General features: G+C 32.1%; 1 protein-coding gene and 1 pseudogene across 1 annotated transcript in view; one reads left to right on the forward strand and one right to left on the reverse strand.

The window, feature by feature from the left end:
* The window catches only part of LOC118197102 (mediator of RNA polymerase II transcription subunit 13-like), a 189829-nt gene that overhangs the window by 139964 nt on the left and 27372 nt on the right, over positions 1 to 22493 (forward strand). The window contains exons 22-25 of the mRNA XM_085813454.1: positions 10017 to 10246; positions 15552 to 15975; positions 16081 to 16320; positions 16407 to 16565. Of these exons, the coding sequence (XP_085669580.1) occupies positions 10017 to 10246; positions 15552 to 15975; positions 16081 to 16320; positions 16407 to 16565 (1053 nt within the window). The remainder of the gene's footprint in view (positions 1 to 10016; positions 10247 to 15551; positions 15976 to 16080; positions 16321 to 16406; positions 16566 to 22493) is intronic.
* On the reverse strand, positions 4128 to 4760 carry LOC146998128 (uncharacterized; annotated as a pseudogene).

Below are 22493 nucleotides of genomic sequence, written 5' to 3' on the forward strand. Positions count from 1 at the left end.
AAAATGTTTGTAAGCAAAATGCATGAAATCAGACAAGCAAAGCACAATATCCAAATGTACAAAACATAAACATAACTTAAAAATTGCAAAAATGTACTCACCGAAACTCCTACGATCACAAAATGGCGGCCACACCACGTGCCATAAAGAAAGCAAAATGTATTTGCAAGAAAGAAAAAAGAAAGTAAATGTAAATTTTTTGCACGTGGTGTGGCCACCATTTTGTGATTGTAGGAGTTTCGGTGAGTACATTTTTGCAATTTTCAAGTTATGTTTGTTTTGTACATTTGGATATTGTGCTTTGCTTGTCTGATTTCATGCATTTTGCTTACAAACATTTTGTTTTCTATTCATTTCAGTGAGGGATTTTTCTGCTATTTCATGTGTACTTTATTATTGCTCAGTTAATTTAGTTTGATTTTCTGCATTGTTTATCATGCCTGCATCCGTTAATCGTTTCACTAAATTACGCCTGAAACGGCAAAAATTCCTGAATCATCTTGACTTTTTACTTAAATGTAAATGTAAAAAATTGATCCCCAATTTTATTCAAATCAAATCTAATCAAAAACCTTCGAGTCGCGTTTCAAGAATTCTGTTAAATTGCAAACTTGCCTTACTTCGGTCCGTGATAAGGGATACACGTCAACAATTGTCCAAAATTGAACATGAACTCTATAAGCTTCATCTGGAACTCGCTAAAACATATCCAAAATTCACTGCCCTTGAACAAAAGTCTTGGTCTAGAACGGAGAATGCAGTTAACCGTCATAAAAACACCCTTGCAGTTAAATTCGAAAAACTTCTTTTACAGTCTTCCAGTTCAAGTAGTTCAAAAAATCTTCCCATTGTAAACATCAAGCTAATAGTTAATATTTCTAATGTTAGTCTTTCAGAAGAGCAAGAGAGAATTCTAAAATATAATTTTAACTTCTTACAAACCTGTAAACCCTCGATTCCAAAGATTTTGGCTCCTATCGAAAAAGCTTTCAAGTTCAGTAAAGTTTCAGATTCACAGAAAGAAATGATTAGGCATCTTATCGCTCATAATGTGAAATTCAATAATAAACCTTTGAAACCAAATCTAACTGCGAGAGAAAGAGCTACAATGCGTGAGATTCATTCTAACCCGGATATTGTCATTTCAAAGGCCGACAAAGGTGGCCAGATAGTCGTCATGGATAAGAACACTTACATCGATGGTGTCACTAAACTCTTAAACGAAGGACCATATAATCCGATCCCTAAAGATCCTTCACCTTCGGACTTATCCAAAATAAAAACTGCGATCAAATCTTCGCAAATCATTTCAAGCAACTTAAAACATTCGCTTATCCCATCTGTTGCAAATTGTGCCAGATTATATGCTCTTCCCAAAATTCATAAAAGTGGTATTCCTTTCCGCCCTATTGTATCAAATTTAGGTACTGCCTCGTATCCATTAGCTAAATATTTAGTTTCTAGATTTTCCACTCTATTAGACAATAACATTTACACCATAAAAAATTCAATAGAGTTTGTAAAAAAGGTTAAAAACATTTCTCCTCGTAATTTACTCATGGTTTCTTTTGATGTAAAATCATTATTCACCAATGTCCCAGTGGAGGGTGCATTAAGATGTCTAGAAACCAGACTTCGCGAGTTTCATTTCTCTTGCATCGAAATTGATGAGCTAATTTCTCTCACTCAACTCTGTTTGAAACAAACACATTTTGTTTTCCAAAATAAATATTACAAGCAAACTGAGGGATTAGCCATGGGAAGCCCCCTCAGTCCCATCCTGGCTGATATCTACATGCATTATTATGAATCAAAATTGTTTGAAACTTTAAACTTCCCGGCATGGTTCCGCTACGTAGACGATACTTTTACCCTGTTTGAAGGTAATAAAGATGATTTAAATAGAGTTCTTTCAACAATGAATTCTATTGATCCTGCTATTCAGTTCACTTTTGAACTTGACACTTGCAATTCTCTTCCGTTTCTCGACATTCTGGTCACACGTAACACATCCAACTTCAGTACTACAGTTTACCGTAAACCTTCATCGGTTTGCCTTCCACCACACTTTAAATCATGTCATCCGACTAAACAAAAGTTAGCTTCATTTTATTCCTATGTTTTCCGTGCTCTTCAAGTTTGCTCCTCCAAACTAGCCCTTGATGAAGAACTAAATTATTTAAAAGCAATAGCTATTGACAGGGGCTTTTCACCCAACATTATTAATCAAGCAGTTAAAAAATTCTCATCTCAACACACTAAAAGCCACACTCTTATTTTAGGAGATTATAAAAATTCTGTTGTCATTCCCTTCTTTCCATCAATTAGCTATAAAGTTGCACATATTTTGCAGAAATTTAACTTTCGGGTTGTTTACTCTCCCATCGATAAAATTCCAACTTCTATACTCAAGGACCCCATTCCGGATATGAATTCCTGGGGTATTTATAGGATTCCTTGCCAGTGCGGTTTAATTTACATTGGCCAAACTCAGAGAGCCTTAAAATTTCGCGTCAAAGAACATGAGGCATATGTTAGAAAAAAGGAAACACAGAAGTCTTCTGTCGCTCAACATTGTTGGTCCGAAAATCACACTTTCAATTTTTCTGCTGCCAAAATTATTCAAAAAACATCTTCCATTGGAGAACTGGATTTTCTAGAGGCATTTCACATTCATAAAAATCTTTCTGTTCTAGTTAACGATCCTAATTCCAATCCAAATTTGCCTTCGGCTTTTAGAGAAATTATGTTTTAGTTTTGGTTTCGCCAACAGATGGCGCCATTTGCTTATTCTTGTCCAGGCTTTCTTATCTTATCTAAACATTATTTCCTACTGTCTGTCTACAGTAAGAACAGCTCTCGCCAGTTTGTCTGCGGCTGTCTGTTGCCGTAGAAACGAGCCGTGACCCATTTTTCGTAGGGGTGTCTTGAAGATTTATTTCTCAGTTTGCCACCTTGTCATATTTAAAGATGATTTGGCGATATTCACATTTTGTTTTAGTTTCAAGTAAAATGCTCGTTGACCCTTTGCGTCGACCCCGACATTCAATTTCCGAAAATGAAAATTGATGGCGTAAATAAAGTTTTTGCAGTTAAGGAACGGTCTTTGATTTTGCCGTGTGAGGTACAAGTCGCTGAATTTGCCATCCTTCTAGATGTACAATGAGTAAAAATATATCAAAATAACTTGTAGGGAAATGCATTTAAAAATCCGTGCTTATTTTTGAAGAAAAATGCTCTCAATAAATACTTTTTGCGAACATTTCTTCTTTTCCCATACCTTCGAACTAAACCAAAAGGTGGTCAATTTAATGACGAAAGGAAGCGAAGGTAAATTAAAATCAAAACTGTTTTTTACTTAATTACCAGTGGTTTGGGTTGGTTTATATGATTACAGAAAGCCTCCAGGGTTAAATGCCTAAGAGGAGGGATGCCTTCGTGGAGGGCTTGCTAAGGAAAACTGCCTCGTATACACGTTACACATGGGGAAAACACCCATGCAGCCAGCCCGTTCACGGGATTCAAACCTGAGACCGAACTACAAGTGTTCAGTGACTTTACCGATCGGCCGCTGCTGGGCCTCTTAATTACCAGCGCCCATTTATGCATCATGCTGCTTTTTATAGACACTGTAATAGCTTGTAACATAATAAAATGTTAAAATCAGAACAAAATTATATGTTAAAATCAGAACAAAATTATATTAGGTTTCTTAAATTATTCAGTTACCTATTTTATATTTAAAATTATACGAAATTTATATAATTATACAAAATTTGGCTTTTATAACTGCAGTGAGCATTGTTGCATTAATATAATTTTGTATTAATATTTTCATAATAAAACAAAACTTATTTAATTTCAATTAAAGATTAAAAATTATTTTTTAAGCAAATTATACCATGGCTTGTGGGTCCCCAAGAACACAGTAATGGGAAATGAAGCAACCATTCAGTGTTCTTTATTATCCACAGGGGGGGGGTTTCGCCTCTGCCGAAGGCTCATTGTTGCCCACTTTTGGTAATCTTTCATTTACATAGTGGCAAAGAAAATATTGAACCTAGAAATATCCTCACAACTTGACAAAGCTATCAGATGAAGAAGAGGGATGCCTTCGTGGAGGACTTTTATAGAGGTATAAAATCTGAAAAGTCATCCGAGTCACTGTCGCAAGATTCCGTTTCTTCTGAATCAGAATCAGAATCGCTGCTGCCAGTTTGAATTATTAATCCATCCACTATCTCTTCTAAAAGTTCATCCTTGTCCCAATAATAATTTTCAAGTTTTTCTACGTGGTTGCAGTGCGCCTGCCATTCTTGAGAAGTGACTTCATCGAAAGCTTTTTGTGTTAAATTTTTCAAATTTTCCAAGCTTAAGTCCCCAGTCACATTCCTTTCCCTGATCAGTCTTTTAACTGATGACCAAACGTATTCAATTGCGTTTAGATCACAGTGGTAAGGAGGGAGACGCACAACATGATGCCCATTTTCCTTTATGATGTTGTCAATTTTATATATTACTTTTTTAGGACGATTGCATTCTATTAAGCTGAACAGTTCCGCTTTTCACATTTTGGGATCGCAGCATATCGTCTTCTTCATCAGCCAATTTACCATTGTTTGCTTTGTAGCATATTTCGTGGGTGTCGGATCTTCAATTTTTGTGTGATACGGGGCATTATCCATGCATACCACACTTTGAGGTCGTAAATTTGGAAGAAGCTTTTCCAACACCCATTTTTCAAAATTTCCATAGTTCATTTGCCCATGGTAATCCCCGCTTTGAGCTGATGCTTTATAAATAAGTTGGGCACCTGGAATAAATCCTGCGGAAGAGCCAGCATGGACAACAATCAGTCTATTTTTGGAACTGACATTTATCTGTGCGCCCAAAACCTGCCAACATTTCTTAAAAGTTAAATTGCTGTCAATCCATGTTTCATCGATGTAAACGATGTGGCGTCCACTTGCTCTGAGTTTCCTCATTTCGCGTAAATAATTGTTCCTCCAAAATACAATGTGAGGTCTTTCGATAAGAATTTTTCTTTTGTTAACACATTTCTTCCAGCGAAAATTCATCGAACGCAAAACTTTGCACAATGAGTCTTTTTGCCACGGGAAGTCTATTTTTTGCCTCAAGACAGGCAATAATTTCCGCACAGATGGCACTTTCTTTTCTTTGATGTAAAAGTCTTGTATAGTCTGCCGTATAACGCATTTGTCAAAATCGTCAATTTCGCACTTATGATTAGCAGGGCTTTTACGTTTCTTTCCAGGCGTATTTAGAAGTTGATCTTCCCCCATTGTTGATACTTCGCGCTTAATTTTTTAATTGTATACTCCGATACTCCAGTAGCTTGCGACGTTCTCTTCAAAACTTGAGGAAGAGGAACTACTAAAGAGTTCGCCGAAGCTTCAGAAGCACAAAATTCTGCGACATTGTACACGATTTGACGTGCCTGAGACTTTAAAGGTTGACCTTTCTTAAACTGGAAGGGCATTTTAAAAAATTTGGCGATTAACAAAGCACTATGAAAATCAAGCTAAATAGAAGCAAATTTGAACAAATACCAGTACAAAAGATATAACAACGAAAATAAAAATAGCTAATAATAATAATATAAGGCTTAAGAAAAGATGCGTGCAGCTGGAATGAAACCAAGAAGACGAATGATAAACTCTTTTCCCTTCAGCCAACAGTCGCCAAAAATAAAATAACAATAAAGCAACCCTTGGTTCGTCCCTATTTGAAATATACTAGCCCTGTTGCTATAGCGACCGCCATCCGCCAGACACCGTGGCGGGAGGTTTTCTTACCGTAGACAGACAGTATCTTGTTCATTTGCGGTTTTGCAGCTGAAGATGATGGTTCGGTAAAACCATCGAAACTAGTCCTGTGAAAATTTTGTAAATTAACGCTGATTTTTGTTGTTTGACTTCTGAATTAGTATTTATTCGGCGTGTTATTGTGTCTTAACATTAATCAAGTTAAGTAAAAATGTAAAATTATTTTCTGGATTTTTTATAACTGTTATGCTTTTTTCTGTTAGACCTAAATTAGTAGGAGTCATATGCAGATGGCTAAGTTTCTAACATTGAATTTTTATTGCATTTGTGTTTTAAGCAATGTCATTCTTCTATAAGCAGGAAGTATGCAATATAATGAGTTTTATGTTACATTGTTCAAAGTATAAGTGAGAATTCTGAGACAGGGATTTTGAATTACCAATCAGTTTATTCTAAAATCGGCCAGTTTATACAATTCTGATATTAGTATACCGTTTTTTTCATTATGATTATTCATTAATAAGTCTCATTAAAATAATAAGTGTTAATGCTAATATTTGTTTATTTATTCATTTTATAATACTTTTGTATTATGTAAGTATGTATTCTTGAAGTATTGTTTGTATTGAATAATCAAAAATTATTGCAGTTATCAGAGTTTGCTGAAACTTTTACAGAATTTTTATAAATATGTGGAAGATATCATATTTTGCTATATAAGGGATAGAAAATGCATGCTGTATGCAAATTTTAAATTGTAAATGCTGTCTAGAAAACAATTAATTTGGCAAAATAAAGAATTGTTTGGTAAATTTTGATATTCAGCCCAAATGTCAAATTCATATTTAAGAAAAAGATTATCCTTATGTGAAAGTATAACTAAACTATTTATATAGTGTGCCCCCTCCCCTTTTTTTTTTACAGTAAAAGCCTGAATATCCAGCATTCATTTAATTAGAAAGCTCAAATACTAAAATGTTTTTTTAATTTTGGAATTTTTGTAAACGAAATATTAAACAACAAATGAGACTTGAAATACCATCATAGAACATGTATTAAACTATGACTTGAGACGGGGGGGGAAGTTGCCAAACAGTGTGATTTAGCACCAATGACAGATAAGCATGACATCAGTATAACCATAAGATTTTTCATGTTCACTTTATATAAACCAAATTATATCTTGATATTAGTAGTTTGGTTTCTGTGGTAAAGGATGTAAGTCAACTATTATTCATCTCTTTTCTCTCTGTATTTGAAATACCATCATAGAAATACCATCATAGAACATATATATGTATAAATACCATCATAGAACATGTACATCATAGAACATATTTGAAATACCATCATAGAACATGTATTAAACTATGACTCGAGACGGGGGGGGGAAGTTGCCAAACAGTGTGATTTAGCACCAATGACAGATAAGCATGACATCAGTATAACCATAAGATTTTTCATGTTCACTTTATATAAACCAAATTATATCTTGATATTAGTAGTTTGGTTTCTGTGATAAAGGATGTAAGTCAACTATTATTCATCTCTTTTCTCTCTGTATTTAAAAGTAAATAAATGAATAAAATTTGGGGCTTACAGTGCTAGGTATTTTCAAAATTACAGGATAAAAAAAAAATATATATGTTTTAATGGGCGTAATATGTGACTTTATTTGAAAAATGGATAAACAGTGGCAAATGGAGTGTGTAAAATTATGACAAGTGGATTTAAGTTTTATATATGTTACATGTACATTATGGATGTAACATATATCCTTAACTTGTATCTCTTGTTTATCTAACTAAATTAAGAGTGATCAGTTCTTTTAAATTTCTACCAGTATAATTGGTGTAGTTTTGCGGGATCTCTGCCAGATTTAATCGTCAATAGAATTTTGTAATTGTATATAAAATGTTTAACATAGGTTTTTGGTATTGAAGTTGATAACAAATGTGATTCCCTTTTTTATAATTTTAGACCAGAAATTTAGTTTCTTGTTACCTTTTTTTGGCATTTTTACCATTTATACTTGTATTTTTTATGCATTCATCTATTGAACATTTTCACTTATCCAGCACTTTCTAAGCCTTCCAGATAGTTATGCTTTAACTGTATTTTTATGCATACAGAAAGCCTTTTAGTGCGATTTAATTAATGAGATAATTAGGGGATTAAAAATTATTTAGCTCAGGCCATGTTGAGCTTTAAACTTGTATGATTTGGGTGCATAAAAAATATTAAAATCCTGTCTCATAATTAGTAATGTGTATTGTTTACCTAGTAAAGTTTAAAACTGATTGAAGAATCTTTCAAAATTATGCAATTATTCCGAGATACAGAAAATTTAATATGTTTAATCTGAAGAGAACTCGTATCAGATTTCTTTGTTTTTAAATTTTTCTGCGTACAATAAAATTCACTTATCTCAGTACCACTTCAATAATAATTGAATTTCATAATTAATAGGTCATGTCCTTCTAGGTGTCATTTACATTTCCCCTTTCAAATTTATGCAATAAATTTGGATAGTTTGCGTTTAAATAACCAGCTAAAAATAGCACTTAAGAATCATTTAATGAAGATTATTGAATATGAGTCTATAGTATTTTTTAATATAATTATATATAAAGAAAATTATGATAAGTTTAAGAGAAAAACGCAATGGGGAAATAAAATAAGGGAATTTTAGGGAAAATAAAGCAACTATTTTCAGTTGAATTATATTTTATTATTAAAAAAATTTTCTGGAAAAAATTGTATCTCAGTAATTACTTTTGAAGTAATTTTTTAAATGTGAAAAGTAAATAAATAAAATAATATGTTTACAAAAACTCCAGTAGTAAGGTTTCCCTTAAACTGAATCCCTACACTAATTCTGCCTTAATGTTCTTTGCATGTACAGGTGAATTAATGACGCTAAAATAATGCTGAAACATTATTTTAGTGTATTTTTTTTATTAAATTTGAAAATCATAAAAGGTGATTACTTCAAATTCAGTAAAAGAAAATGTTTCTGTTCTCAAGTCCCTTTCTCTTTATAAAAAAGTTAAAGAAGTTTTTAAGTCTGTTTCTCATTATATCTTTTTTCTTTTTCTTTTCATTTTCATATTTTTTAATGTCAAAAAAAAAAAAAAAAACTTTGCTTTTTTTAAGAATCTATCTCTATTTGTTGCTGAAGTAAACTTGCCTGTTTCTTATACAGAATACGCCAATCAGTTACAAGGTGCATGTAATTCGGAATGAAATATCTGGAAATTTGTGGGCAAATAAATTTTTGACACATGTTAATGACTTTAAAATTAATATTAAAAAGAAACAGAATAGGTACTTCAAAATATGGATTCTTCTGCAACAACTTAAAAAAAAAAAAAAAAAAAAAAAAAAAAAACTAAATAACTAGCTTAATAAAATAAATTCTTCAGTCAAAATATGTTATAAACAGGTTTGCCACGCTTCCTGGAAAACCCATAAAACCAGGAAAAGTCAGGGGATTTAAATTTAGTCAAAATCTGGAAAAGTCAGGGAATTTCATATGGTGATCCTCCAAAAAGCAATTATCGCACCAATAACCTTTCACCAAGAAAGTGGAAGCGATCACTTTCTTGGTGAAGAACAACATATCGCGTGAGTGTCATTTGGGCAATTGGTGTAGAACCAATTTTTGCAGCGCCAGTCAGATTGTCTTTTAGAAAGACAAAGCAAGCTTCCAGCATCTTTGGCTTTCAATAACCTTGAGAATCCAGAGATTCACATGCGCATGTGCAGGGCATGTTGAACGAAAGTAAATTTCTCCCGTTCTTGTATAGATAAAATCTTTTAATCTATTCTTCTTTCTTGAATGCCTTATTTGTCATTTTGCAGTAAAATAAAATTTTAAAAAGTGCAGAGATGTTTTGCAAGGCAGGAGAAAATAAGAAAATGTGATGTAATTGCTCGCGAAGCAGTATTTATACTAGGCCGGTGCTTATGTACAGATAAGCTGTGATCTCTTTACAAGCAGTGTTATGTAAGTGTCATATGGTTTTGGAAAGATCTCGAATTTGGGAGAAAAAATGAAGTTAGGGGAAAAACCTAAAATTTAGAATAGTCAGTTTTGAGGTTGCCAATTATTTCTTAGCATAGCCATGGTATTTTATTATATCTTACATATATATGTATATATAGCTATTGATGTGCAAGTCTTATATATGCATTTTAAAATAATTGTTTTCCCCCTTTTATCTTCAGGACAAAATGGAGCAGCCAATGAAAATGTATAATCGGCCATTTATCCTAGCATCTGTTAAAGATAAACAAGCTGAATTGGGAGAAATGTTTGGTGACAGACGGGAAAATTCGGGTGTACTGTATTGTTCATATTGTTTAACAAAAGACAAGAGATTCATATTAGCATGTTGCACCAATGATAAAGGAGAATTTACAGAAACTAATGTTATTAATGTTAATATTCCAAACAGGTAGGTGAACTCCTCTCCTTACTGTTTAGGAGGTTTATTATGCCTTAAAATATTTTTATTAGCAACTGATATTTTAAATAAAATACAAATTTCAATGCTGTTAAAATATTGAGTTTTATATTAACATTTAAGCACCCAAATCCTTTGTGCTGATTCATAATTTGTTTATAATGTTTAATACTCAGTGCTGTGTCAGTACATATTTTTGTTTACAAGATCAGACACTAGGTAGGATAGGCTCATTTATGAAATGTAACAATTAATGCTACTAATTAAAAAAAAAAGAATGAGAAAATGCAAAAATTGGCATGAGCTTTTTCATTCTTTTTTATTTAACATCATGTGGTATATATTTTTAGTATTTTCTACATTTAGATATGCTTCGCATATGATTTTACAGTCTTAATTTGTTACAATAAACTTTTATATTTTTTAATCCTGAAGCGAGTTTATTACCGATAGAAGAAAATACTACAGTTTTTAACCTTTTAACTGTTAAGTTATTTTGATGATTTGGGTGCATAAATTGTCAATTTTTTTTATTCCAAAAAGGAAAGTTTGCCTCACAATAAAAAAATAAATAATAAATAAAAATAATAATAGTAAAAAAACTGTGCACTTTGAACTTTATCCTTTGAAACCTTCAGTAAAGTACTGCCATCTGTTGAATTGAAGCCGAGATAAACTTCGAACGATATATATTTGGGTATAACAATATGATACACTCAAAAGAATTTACCCCAAGTAATGTTCGGGCTTGACATTTTGGAATACCAGTGCTGTGCCCGAGGTTATTTCGGGCATGGCAGTTAAAAGGTTAATGAAAACATTAAATGCATTGATTGAAGAGTGTGAAAAAAAATGATGATTATTTCTTCCTCGATTGTAAAAAGAAGCTAAGATCAAGATTCAATAAAAACATTCAGGTGCATAACAAAGCTTTGAATCACTTGTTTGAACTTTATTTCTTTGATAGCTAAAAAAAGGAGGGGAGAGTACTGAATGTGTTCAGGGAAAACAAAAAAAATATTCAACTTAAATTCAATGGAATACAAGGTTCTTATAGATTTGACATCTCAAACAAGAATATATAGTATGTTGAAGTATCTTCCATTGCAGATAACAAGAGTAAGGTGTAATAATTAGCAGTGAGATGTTTGGCGAAAACATTTATAATTTTCTTTCTGTGGAGATGCCATGACGCCACCTGAAAGTGATGCTAATAGTTATGAAAAGAATATTAGTTGCTTACAGATGCTTTTCTTGTGGTTACAGTGGTTATAGTTCATTGTTTTGAATTGAAATTGTAGAGCTGTGATGATGTTTAATACTGTAGTAAAAACTGTGAGCAGTTTAGGAAATGTATGTTTTGATTGTCTTGATTTTTAAATTGGTATATATTGTGCTATTCCTTACAAACCAAAGAGCACAGGCTATTTCTGTAAAGGCCTTACTTTGCAGAATTTGAATTCTGTAGAGATTTGTTTTGGCAGTATTCTCCCGTATGGAGAAGGCATAGAGTAATTCTAGATGAATTATTGTTTTATATAAGATTTTATTATGAAGACTGCTATATTTTCTTAGAGGTCTTAAGTTAGCTATGGAAATGTTAAATTTATATCTCAGTTTGTCAAAATGAAGTCTAAAACCAAGTTTATTGTCAAGCATCATATCTAGGGGTCTGAATTCTTGTTTCCAGTGTCACACTTCAGATAACGTAGGAGTAGATAGTAAATTGAGTAACTGATCCTTATGAAATCAAGATAATGCTGAAATTAACTGAATATTTTTCACGTGTTTTGGCCTGTGTCAGAATAACTGTCATCAATAAAAAGGGCTAATTGAATAGTAGGATGTTGTGGGATTTCAAAAATATATGTTTGCCTCTGTGTTCACAAAATCCTTACCTTGCTTTTATTTTTGAAACTCTTGGTCTTAAATTTCAAGTTACAAAAATATTTTAAATGAGACAGATGTTCATGCTTTAGTATTTTAAAATTTAAAGAAATCAATTTTGTAAAAATTATGGAGTCTAATTTTTTTTATATATTCCTTTGGTCCTTACACTTATATTTACGAAAATATTGTATTTGTTGAAAAGAAAATATATATATATATATATATATATAAAACTCTTGTATGGTATTATTTGACCAAGATATTTGGTATCAAAGTTTCTATTTAAGGGCCATACACAAAGAGCAACATATTTGCATGTGTAACATAACTAAAAATAATGTATCGGTTTAGAAAAAGGTTTTTTGTGTTAAGAGAAGTGGCTAACATTTTTTACAGGTTATAGTGAAAAGTATTGATTAACTGACAGGCTTCAATATTTTCACACAGCCAACTCAAAATATTATTTACAATCATTAAAGATGAGAGAAATTTGTAGTTTAATACTTTTTTGTATGATTATTGGATTGTGATTTGAAAGTAATAAATGGTCATCAGAATATTGATAGTGTAATTTTATATTTTGAAAATTAATAAATTATGAGGTGAATATTCTTTTGGCATACTATAAATATAACAAAATTATAAATTAAAGTCTTAGTAAATAAATCACAAAACAATATCAGTGAATGACATTTAAGGGGAGGGCGAATCAACCATAAAGAATTTTTTTAGAGTTGATAAGATTTTTAACTGCTAAAAATATGTCCTGTCCCATTAATGATATAATCTTTACCAGCTTCTTATTTCAAAATTATCGAAAACAGCCAACTGAGCTGTATTATCACGTTCCCTGCCAGACCGTTTTTTGAAGACTTCCCGTTCAGGCCATGTGGGACGCGCTCTCCACGCTTTACATTTGTATTATTTTGTTTCTGGCGTATGCCATACAATAATTAAAATAGCACAAAAATCGTAATTATCAAGGAAAGGTTGTATAGTTTACATGCATAACATAACAAACCAATAAATTTATTTTTCTAGGAATTAGTTTAACAAATACCTGGCTGAACATTACTATGCCAAGCAAGTTGCATCCTCACATATAATTTTTTTTTATCGAACGTATATCAGTTTTAAATGAGGTCATCAGCAGTAGTATTAAGATGCCCATAATTGACTGCATAATGAATTTTTTAAAAATTCTTCATTTTACAATGATAATACCAAATGGCTTGAACGGAAAGTTTAGCGTGGGGTGCATACGCCCCACGCGGCAGGGGACGTGTTAACTATATCAGTTGATTCATCAAGTTGCAGGTAGAAATAGATGCAGTGAACAAAGTCAGTTTTAAGTTTGTGAGGTAACATCTAAACTCATAACCCTTATCCTTACTGTATTTGCAGAAAGCTGTGCAGATTTAATAGCAGTCATTATCTCAGTTTTATTTTGAAACTACCAAATAATGCGTGTGCAGCTTCTAAAAATGCAGTTTTGATTATTTCACAGTCTTTGTATGGTTTCTTATTCTGTGCATTAATATTTGAATCTCAGAATGACACCTAATTGCTGCTTTGCTCTTGTTTAATGGTTTTAAAAAAGTTTATTGTTTAACATTAAGTTTAGATTTTAGCTGCCTTACCTTTTCTTTCCTTAGAGCAAGCAGACTTCAGTGGGAAATCCTTTACATTCCCTGTGTGAGCAATTTCGAAGTGACATTCAATCCCTTTCTTCCCAACTAATACACTTGCATAGTACAGTAAACACAAACATTTGTCCTTTACCTGGCTAAAGAAGTAATAGGTTTTCCATTCCAAGAATGAAAGTGATAAGCTTTTTGCTTGAATAAGCCATCATTAGAATAGACCTAACTTAGTACCATTGCATAAATCAAACTATCCAAGTTAAGCAAATGTCTAATATGTACATGAAAAACATAATGTGCATAACCTCGTGTGTATACAATCAACTATGAGAAGAGACTGTCGGTGGCATTTGTGTGGGAGAACAAACATTTGTTGTCAGTGCCCCTGATGTGAGCTCAGTGGAGGAATCAAGGTTAACTAACCAGAGCTTTAACACAATCTACCGAAAATGTCCCTGTGATCTGCTAATAGCTAGTGATCAACACTTTGGCGATCACTGCTATATATAAATCTAATATGTATTATAAGCTGCTTTTTGAGACATGAAAATTTCAAGCTGAATTTTGCCAACTGTCTCCTCCAACTTTTTTTAACTTTCCATACATTAATTATTAAGTTTATTTTGCTCATCTTTAAAAGTCTTGATAAATTAATATTTTGGGTTTTCTCAGCATAAAAAGGTAAGAAAATTACACTATGAAATTAGCCAAAGACTATAAAATTTTGAATATCTAATTAAATTTCAATAAAGTTTTCATCAGAACATTATAATTAATTGAATAATCTGATGAATTTAAGTCTTTTTCTTTTGAAATGATGCTGCCAGGCAGCCTGGAAACTGCTCTTTTTTTATATTTCAAGGCTGGCATTTATGTAATAACAATAATCACGATTTTTTTAAAAAAGCTTAGAGAGTAACATTATTTTGTGTGGAAAGATTCCCAAAATGTGGTATTTGTCACATGTTACTCTTTTATTTGATATTAACTTTAAACAGTCTTTTTTTTTTTTTTTTTTTTTTTTGAAAGCGGAAGATTTGAAAAATTGCAATGCCTTTGCCAGGACTCGAACTCGAACCTCTCGAATACATACTGAGTGTACTACCATTACACCACAAAGGCATGCTGAAAGGAGGGCGATACTTAAAATGTTTTGCCAAAAATATTTAATTTGCTAGGTGTTTAAATGTTAAAATGGGTTTCTGAAATATATTGTTTAATATTTTAAAAATTATTAGCCTAAATTTAATTGTTTTTACTAAACAGTCTTTTTTTACATTTTATTTTCCTGTATGAATAATATTACATATTTACATAATAATATAATAATACATATGCTGGTACAAGTTCATGGGTTAACCACATCAGAATTTTTTTTATTTATGTTTTCAAGTGAGCGGGGTTTAAAATTTCAATTCATACTCCTTAAGAGGTAATTTTAGGTCTATAAATGATTTAATTAGTGTAAAATTTTCTGTCACAATAAAACTGTATATTACAAATTCATTTTAGTTTATAATTTGTTATGAAGTTAATGAGTAAATTATTGTGAATTTTTTAAATATTAAAAATGTTTTTAATGTGAAGAATTTTTTAATGGCATTCATTTAAAGCATTTTTATTTAGTTTTTAAAATGTTTTATAAAAGTGCTGTAATAATTATGTTATTATGAGACTCTAAAATATAAATTAGATTATACTATAGAAATTATGAACTGAGTGTCATATGATCAATTATGTGTAAGTGTGATTTTTATTTTTAGAAATAAGAGAAAACAAACATCTGTACGAAAGTTTGGTCTTCGCAAATTACTAGATTTCATCCTAGAAGTAATATCTGCCTCTTCACATCCCTGGCGTTTAATCATTGCTCGTTTTGGAAGACTTGGTCATGGAGAACTGAAAGCTTGGGCGTCACTTCTGAGCAGAAAATCTTTACAATCATATGCAAGGCATCTAAAAGAACTGTGTGGTGAATGTGCAATTTCTGGTATTGGGGATACTCCATCTATCCTTTCTGTTTGTCTCGTATCGCTTGAACCAGATTCTAGCCTTAGATTAATGTCTGACCAGTTTACATTAGATGATCATTTTAATAATATCCGACAGCAGATGTACAGTCGAACCAGCCCGGATAATTCAACATACACTCATATTCTTGTATTTCCAACATCTGCAACTACACAGGTGCGTAGTATATATTTGTTTGTTTATGATTTTTTATGCAGTTATGCATTTTCAGTACGATCAGGTCACTTTACCTAATTTTAATAACATCATTATACTTTTTAGTCATCTCAAGCAACTTTTCCATCAGAAGATATTGATCCTTTACCTGGAGGACTGGATGAAGGTCTTTTTGAGGGCTTAAATGATAATGACATAACTGGGCCTGACATAAATGATATTTTTAAGTGGACAGAGAGTCCTCAAAGTCCAGAGGGTTCACCACATCGAGATAGCAATTCTCAACCAGCTAGTCCTAATACTTCATTCAGGTTAAGTTCATCTAATCATGGTGGTCCAAATAGGGTATGCTATTATAAAAATACTTTATTGATATTCTATTCTGAAATGCCTAAATTAGCTTTCAAACCTAATATAAAATTTATTTTTAGTGTGATAGTATGTCTGAAAATACAGATGAACCATTGCAACTCCTACAGCAGCCTCTGGCTTTGGGCTATTTTGTTTCAACTGCAAAGACTGGACTCTTACCCAAATGGTTCTGGTCATCTTGTCCTCATTTAGAGGATAAATCACCTGTCTTTCTGAAGGTATAGATATACATTTCATTGTAAACAGTTCGTTTAAAAAATAATTTTCCCCCTTTGTTTTAGACACATTATGTTATTTTGAAGGAGGAGACATGAAAAATGTGCAGTGCCCTTGCCGGGACTTGGACCCTGGCCCTCTCAAATGCACGTTGGGTATGCTTCCAGTTACACCATGAAGGCATGTAGAAAGGAGAGAGAAAATACCTTATAGGTTAACAGAGAATAAGTTTACATAAAATAGAATTATGTGTATAAGCTGCTATGGAAGTTTATTTTATTAGTATTAAATTTAATAGTATTATTTGAAAGACATTCTTGCAACAAGTGACCTGCTTCTCAGAAGATGATCTTCTAGTGAGGAATTTCTGACATCAATTAGAATATTGGTTGAAATATTTATACATCATAACTATCAAATCTCTCAATGGGCATCATTGCATTCTGACTGCAATAGAAACGAGCTTTATGCAGTCCTTGAAAGAGTCCTTAGGTTTTTTCAAAAATGATTTTGTTCTTTAAATATCCTTAATTTCAGCCAAAATTAGCAGAAAGTCCTTAATTTTGCTCATCTAACTCACTCCCCTTTTTTAAATGACTATTGTTCTGAGTATACGTTAACATTTTGGATAAATACTGAATCACTTGCACAGCTCATAACAGAAGTATCGCAAATTAATGTTGTAAATGACAAAGAAGCGTCGGCTATCCTAGAATGAAAGTTTCTGGATGCCTGATTGGTTATTCATCTGATGTTTTCAAAACAGATATTCTAAACATGGTAACTGTCTGCACTGAAAATACTTTTTTTTTTTTTTTTTTTATTTCAATCTTGACCATACGGCCATGCTTAGAAGCATGATCTGATGAAAAATTTGATATTATTGAAGGTCATACTGTGACAAAAGCATGACCTTCATGAAGGTTAAAATGTGAACTTCATAAAGATCTAATTTTTACTTACTGTTATCAGTATATTTAAACTTTTTCAAAGGTGTAACAAAAGATTTAAAAAGGAGGATGATATTTTAACATTTGTCAGTATTAGGAAAATCTAAATATGGCAAGGGTCACATATTTACATGGAGAATTTTAACTACCTTAGCTATAGGGTGACTAAATAAAATTCATATGTACTAATTTTTATGAATTTATGAAAACTCTTCCAGTTTTACAATCATGAAGGTAAAAGTAAGTTTTTAGTTTTTGTAAAGGTATCGAAAACTGCCAGTTTGGCAGTTTACTGCCAAGTATGTGTTTGATTTGCATACTCTTGGTAGACATTCAGGTATCATTTAAATTTATTCTTTTCTAACACTTGAGAAATAACTTTCCCCTTTCTGTAATATGAAAATTTTGTTATGCATTACTAAATTTGGTGATGCATAACAAAATAATTACATGCATAGCAAAATATTATTTTTAGGGATTTTAAGATTTAATTTGCCTAAAAAGTTTTTGTATTAGGGAGTTCACAAATTTTATAATCTTTTTTTTACATAATAACTTTGATAAGATACCATTAAAATAATGATAATGTTTATTTTAATGTAACTTTAAAAAAATATTGCTATTTTAATTTTCTCCTTTCATCTTGGGCAATTTATCAGTGTTTTGATTCTGAAAAATAAACAAGATAATAAATGTTATAAAGCACAGTTTTCAAATTATTTTTTAGCAAAAGTGAAAAAGCTACCGTAGTTTTTTTTTTTTTTTTTTTTTTTTTTTTTAAACTACGATAGCTTTGTGTCATGTACGAATTGTAATTGAAAAAAAAATGTAATTAATGTGTAGTAATTATTAAAGAATATAAATCTGAAATGAATTCATTAAAATCTTCTATTTTTTTTTAATCCAAAGTTTAGAATAGCTTGCTTTAACGAAGAAAAAAAAGCTGATGCAAGGTGTGACTTTTGCAAAGAGGCAGTCATATGGAACTTGGCTGAACTGTAAATCTTGAAGAGGGTCTTCCCCCCAGTTGGTTAAAAAGTGGGAAGTTGGCTTTTCCTCCCTCTTCTGTGAAGCAGAGAAAAGGTTCAGGGCTAACCAAACAAAAGATGTTTTTCTTTGGGATATTCTTTTTCCGGAATTTTTGACAAATTGTTGCTGGGCTCTAGTTGGTTTAGGGGGCTTAAAATAATAAATGGTTGGTTAGAGTAGATTTTAACTTTCTAAATAAACCAGTAGTAAGTTTGGAGCATTTTACTAAGATGTCTGTGGAGTTTTGTAAAGATAGCATCAGGTTGTGTTGATTTTGTGCGATTTTGACTAATTGAAATTGAGGATTTCTTGCAGCCATCCATGCTGCATCTGGTGAGGATATGGTGGCAAAGTTTTTGACTTGTGTAAGTGAAGGCAAAATTGCCTTCAAAAGTGAGACTTTTGATCTCTATTCTATCCAAAGAAATCTCGTCACAGCCAAATTTTTCCGTATGTTTAATTTTGCAACGTAACACTGGGAATTTTTAATAATAATTACCAGTCCCGAGGTTTTGATTTTTAAATTGTCTGCACTTGTCAGTTAGACTTAAATATTTACCAGTTTAATGCTATTATATGTGGTATATTGAGAACTATTGATGTGTTATATCATAATTGGACTTAAAGCTGGCACAGTGCCAGGCATTGAAGCGCGCACAGTAAGAAAATGACTGGAATGCGAGTAGCTGTAGATATAAGTGTGTATGTGAATGATCCATAATAGCTGGCGATGATGAATGTATGATTTAAAAAAAATGTGCCTAATGCAATCTCAACAAGGATTATTGGATTCCCCAAAGACTGCTCGAGGTAAAGCTTTTATAATCATTTTTCTTTCAGAAGATCATGGAGCAGCGTGTAACTGAGTTAATAGCGAAGAATAGAGCTCTTAGGAGAGACTTACTTCAGTCATTACTCCATAAATGAACAATTCGAAACTTTTGGTTCAGTTTAAAAAATATAATGAACATAAAGAATAGTTTGGTTCATTTCTAGAGAGATTCGAAAGTTATTTAGATATACAAAATGTTTCACAGGATAAGCATGGGAAAGTATTGATTTCCAGTTTGTCCAGAAAAATATATAGTCTCTTAAAAAACTTGCTGGCTCCTGATAGTCTTTTCGATAAAGGTTATGATGTGTTAAAAACAACATTGAGAAATAATTTAAATCCTAAGCCACTTATAATTCCTGGCAGATATGTATTTTTAAATCGAAAGCAGCATGAGGGGGAAACAATTAGTATGTATATAGCAGAGTTAAGGTAACTTGCCATACTGTTTGCTTATGATCAGAATATGTTAAATATAATGTTGCGGAATGTATTTGTTAGTGGACTTAGAGATAGAGCTATTCTGGATAGAATTTTTGAGCTGGATAATATCAGCTTAAATCACACTTTAAAAATAGCTTTGGCGATGGAAAAAGCATTAAAAGGTGCAAATGAAATAATTGGGAATCCAGTGGAAATTAAAGAATTTAGTGCCAGGAATAAAAGTAAATCTCAGTCACTCCAAAACAAAAGTTTGAAAAACAAAACTTTGCAGTAAGAGTGCTAAAGGCTAATTGTGTTCGGGATGTACAGGGACTGATAGAAATTCTTGTAAATTTAAATTTTTGTAAGAAAATAGGGCGCATTGAAAGAGCATGCTACAACGCTAAAAAAATGAAAGCGAAACAAAAACAATTAAATATAGGAAATGAAAACACAGTTCCTATAAACAGCATACGTTCCAATGAGGTGAAAAATAGGAAACCGCCCATAATGGTCCAAGTGAACATAAAAGGAAAACCGGTAGCTGTGGAACTGGATACAGGGGGGTGCAGTATCGGTAATGAGTTAAAAAAATTTCTGGCAAATTTCAAAAACGAAAATTAAAAATACAAGTCTGGTATTTAAAACATATAATGGAGAAAAACTGATACCTATAGGATTTACTACAGTTAAGGTAGAATAAAAACTTAAATCTTTACATTGTTAAAGAAAACCTTGATACAATATTTGGTTGAGAAGGTTTTCAAAGATAAATTTAGATTGGTCCTCAATGAAGTCAATTTCTGTTTCACAAAAGAGTAGTTTAAATAAATTATTGGAAAAATTTTTGACGGAAAATTAGGAGAGATAAAAAATTATGAGGTTCAATTTGAATTGAAGCCAAATGTTTCACCAAAATTTTGTAGAGCTGGGCAAGTAGCATTTACGTTAAAAGGCCGGATAGATGAAGAAATTGATCGCTTGGAAAAGAGGGTATAATCGAAAAGGTTGAAACGTCGGAATGGGCAACCTGGTAGTACCAGCAATTAAGCTGGATGGTTCTATACGACTGACTACTCGGTGACAGTAAACCCAAATATTGTTACACTTCAACACCCTTTGCCGACCACTGACTAAATATTTTCATGTTTGAGTGGGGGAAGCATTTTTCAAAAATTGATTTTAAACATGCTTATTTACAAATGAAAGTACACCCTTTGACTCACAAATTGCTAACAATAAACACACAGAAGGGATTATATAAGAGAATAGTGTTCGGGCTAAATGCAGTGCCGGCAATCTACCAATGTTACGTAGACTATTCCACGGAATGGAAGGGTGTAAAGTCTTCATGGATGATGCGTGAATAACAGGGGAGGATGATGAGGTACATTTAAGTACTTTAAAAAATTTCTTTGAGAAATGTAAAACTCATGGACTGAAATTAAATTTTAGAGAAAAGTAAATTTTTTCAGAATGAGATAAAATTTTTAGGTCATCAAATTAATGCTAATGGTAGACATAAAACTGATGAAAAAATATCAGCAATTGCAAAAGCCCCAAGACCCAGAAATGTCCAGGAAATTCAAAGCTTTTTGGGATAAGTTAATTTTTATCGAAAATTTTGCCCTAAATTAGCGACAATCGCAAATGCCTTATATCAATTAACTAAGAAAAACTCAAAATGGGTTTGGACGAATGATTGTCAGGAGGCTTTTCTAAACATTAAAAAAGAATTGTGTTCACAAAAAGTTTTGATGCATTATGATCCAGAATTGCCCTTAACATTGGCAACTGATGCATCACCAGTGGGTGCGGTATTTTCTCACAAACTTCCTGATGGAACAGAAAGGCCAATTGCATATGCTTCATGAACACTGACTGAAATGGAGAAAAATTATTATCAAATCGATAAAGAAGCTTTGTCAATCATTTGGGAAATTAAAAAAGAAAAAAATTCTATACTTAAAAGGCAGGAAATTTACATTAATTACAGATCATAAACCTCTTGTTGCAATTTTCAGCTCAAAGAAAGACATGCCAATTTTGGCAGCAACAAGACCCTTATATTACACTTTGGCTTTACAGTCATTCCAATTCGAAATTATTTACCGTAAAACAAACGAGCATGGTAATGCTGACTTTCTGTCGCGATTGCTGACAAACTCAGAGCAACTGTTTGTTCAGGATGATGTAACTATTTTTCAATTACAACAGATTGAAACTCTTCCAATCACTGCCAACGATTTAGCTAAAGAAACTGAAATAGATGCTGAACTCGTTCCTCTGCTACAAATACTTCAAAGCAACGGTGAATTGAAAAGAAGGGAGATGGAGTACAGTCTCCAAAATGGCTGTATAATGTATGGCCAACACATTTATATTCCAAAATGATAATGTGATAATGTTTTGAAAGAGTTGCACCATGGACACTTAGGGACTGTAAAGATGAAAGCAATTGCTAGATCTTACGTATTTTGGAATGGTATAGATAAAGATATTGAAAATACTTCCCAAAACTGTTCTGAATATGCAAAACATAAAATAGATCCTAAGGTAAAAGTTCATCATTGGAAGTGCCCGAGCGCTCCAATGGAATGTATTCACGTTGATTATGAAGGACATATTTTTAAGCATATGTTTTTGATAATCGTTGATGCTTACTCAAAATGGCTAGAAGCCTATCCAATGAAGTC

The sequence above is a fragment of the Stegodyphus dumicola genome, chromosome 3 (genome assembly GCF_044657685.1).
Source record: "Stegodyphus dumicola isolate Sdum_Otavi_A_Nest chromosome 3, ASM4465768v1".
NCBI classification, from domain to species: Eukaryota; Metazoa; Arthropoda; class Arachnida; order Araneae; family Eresidae; genus Stegodyphus; species Stegodyphus dumicola.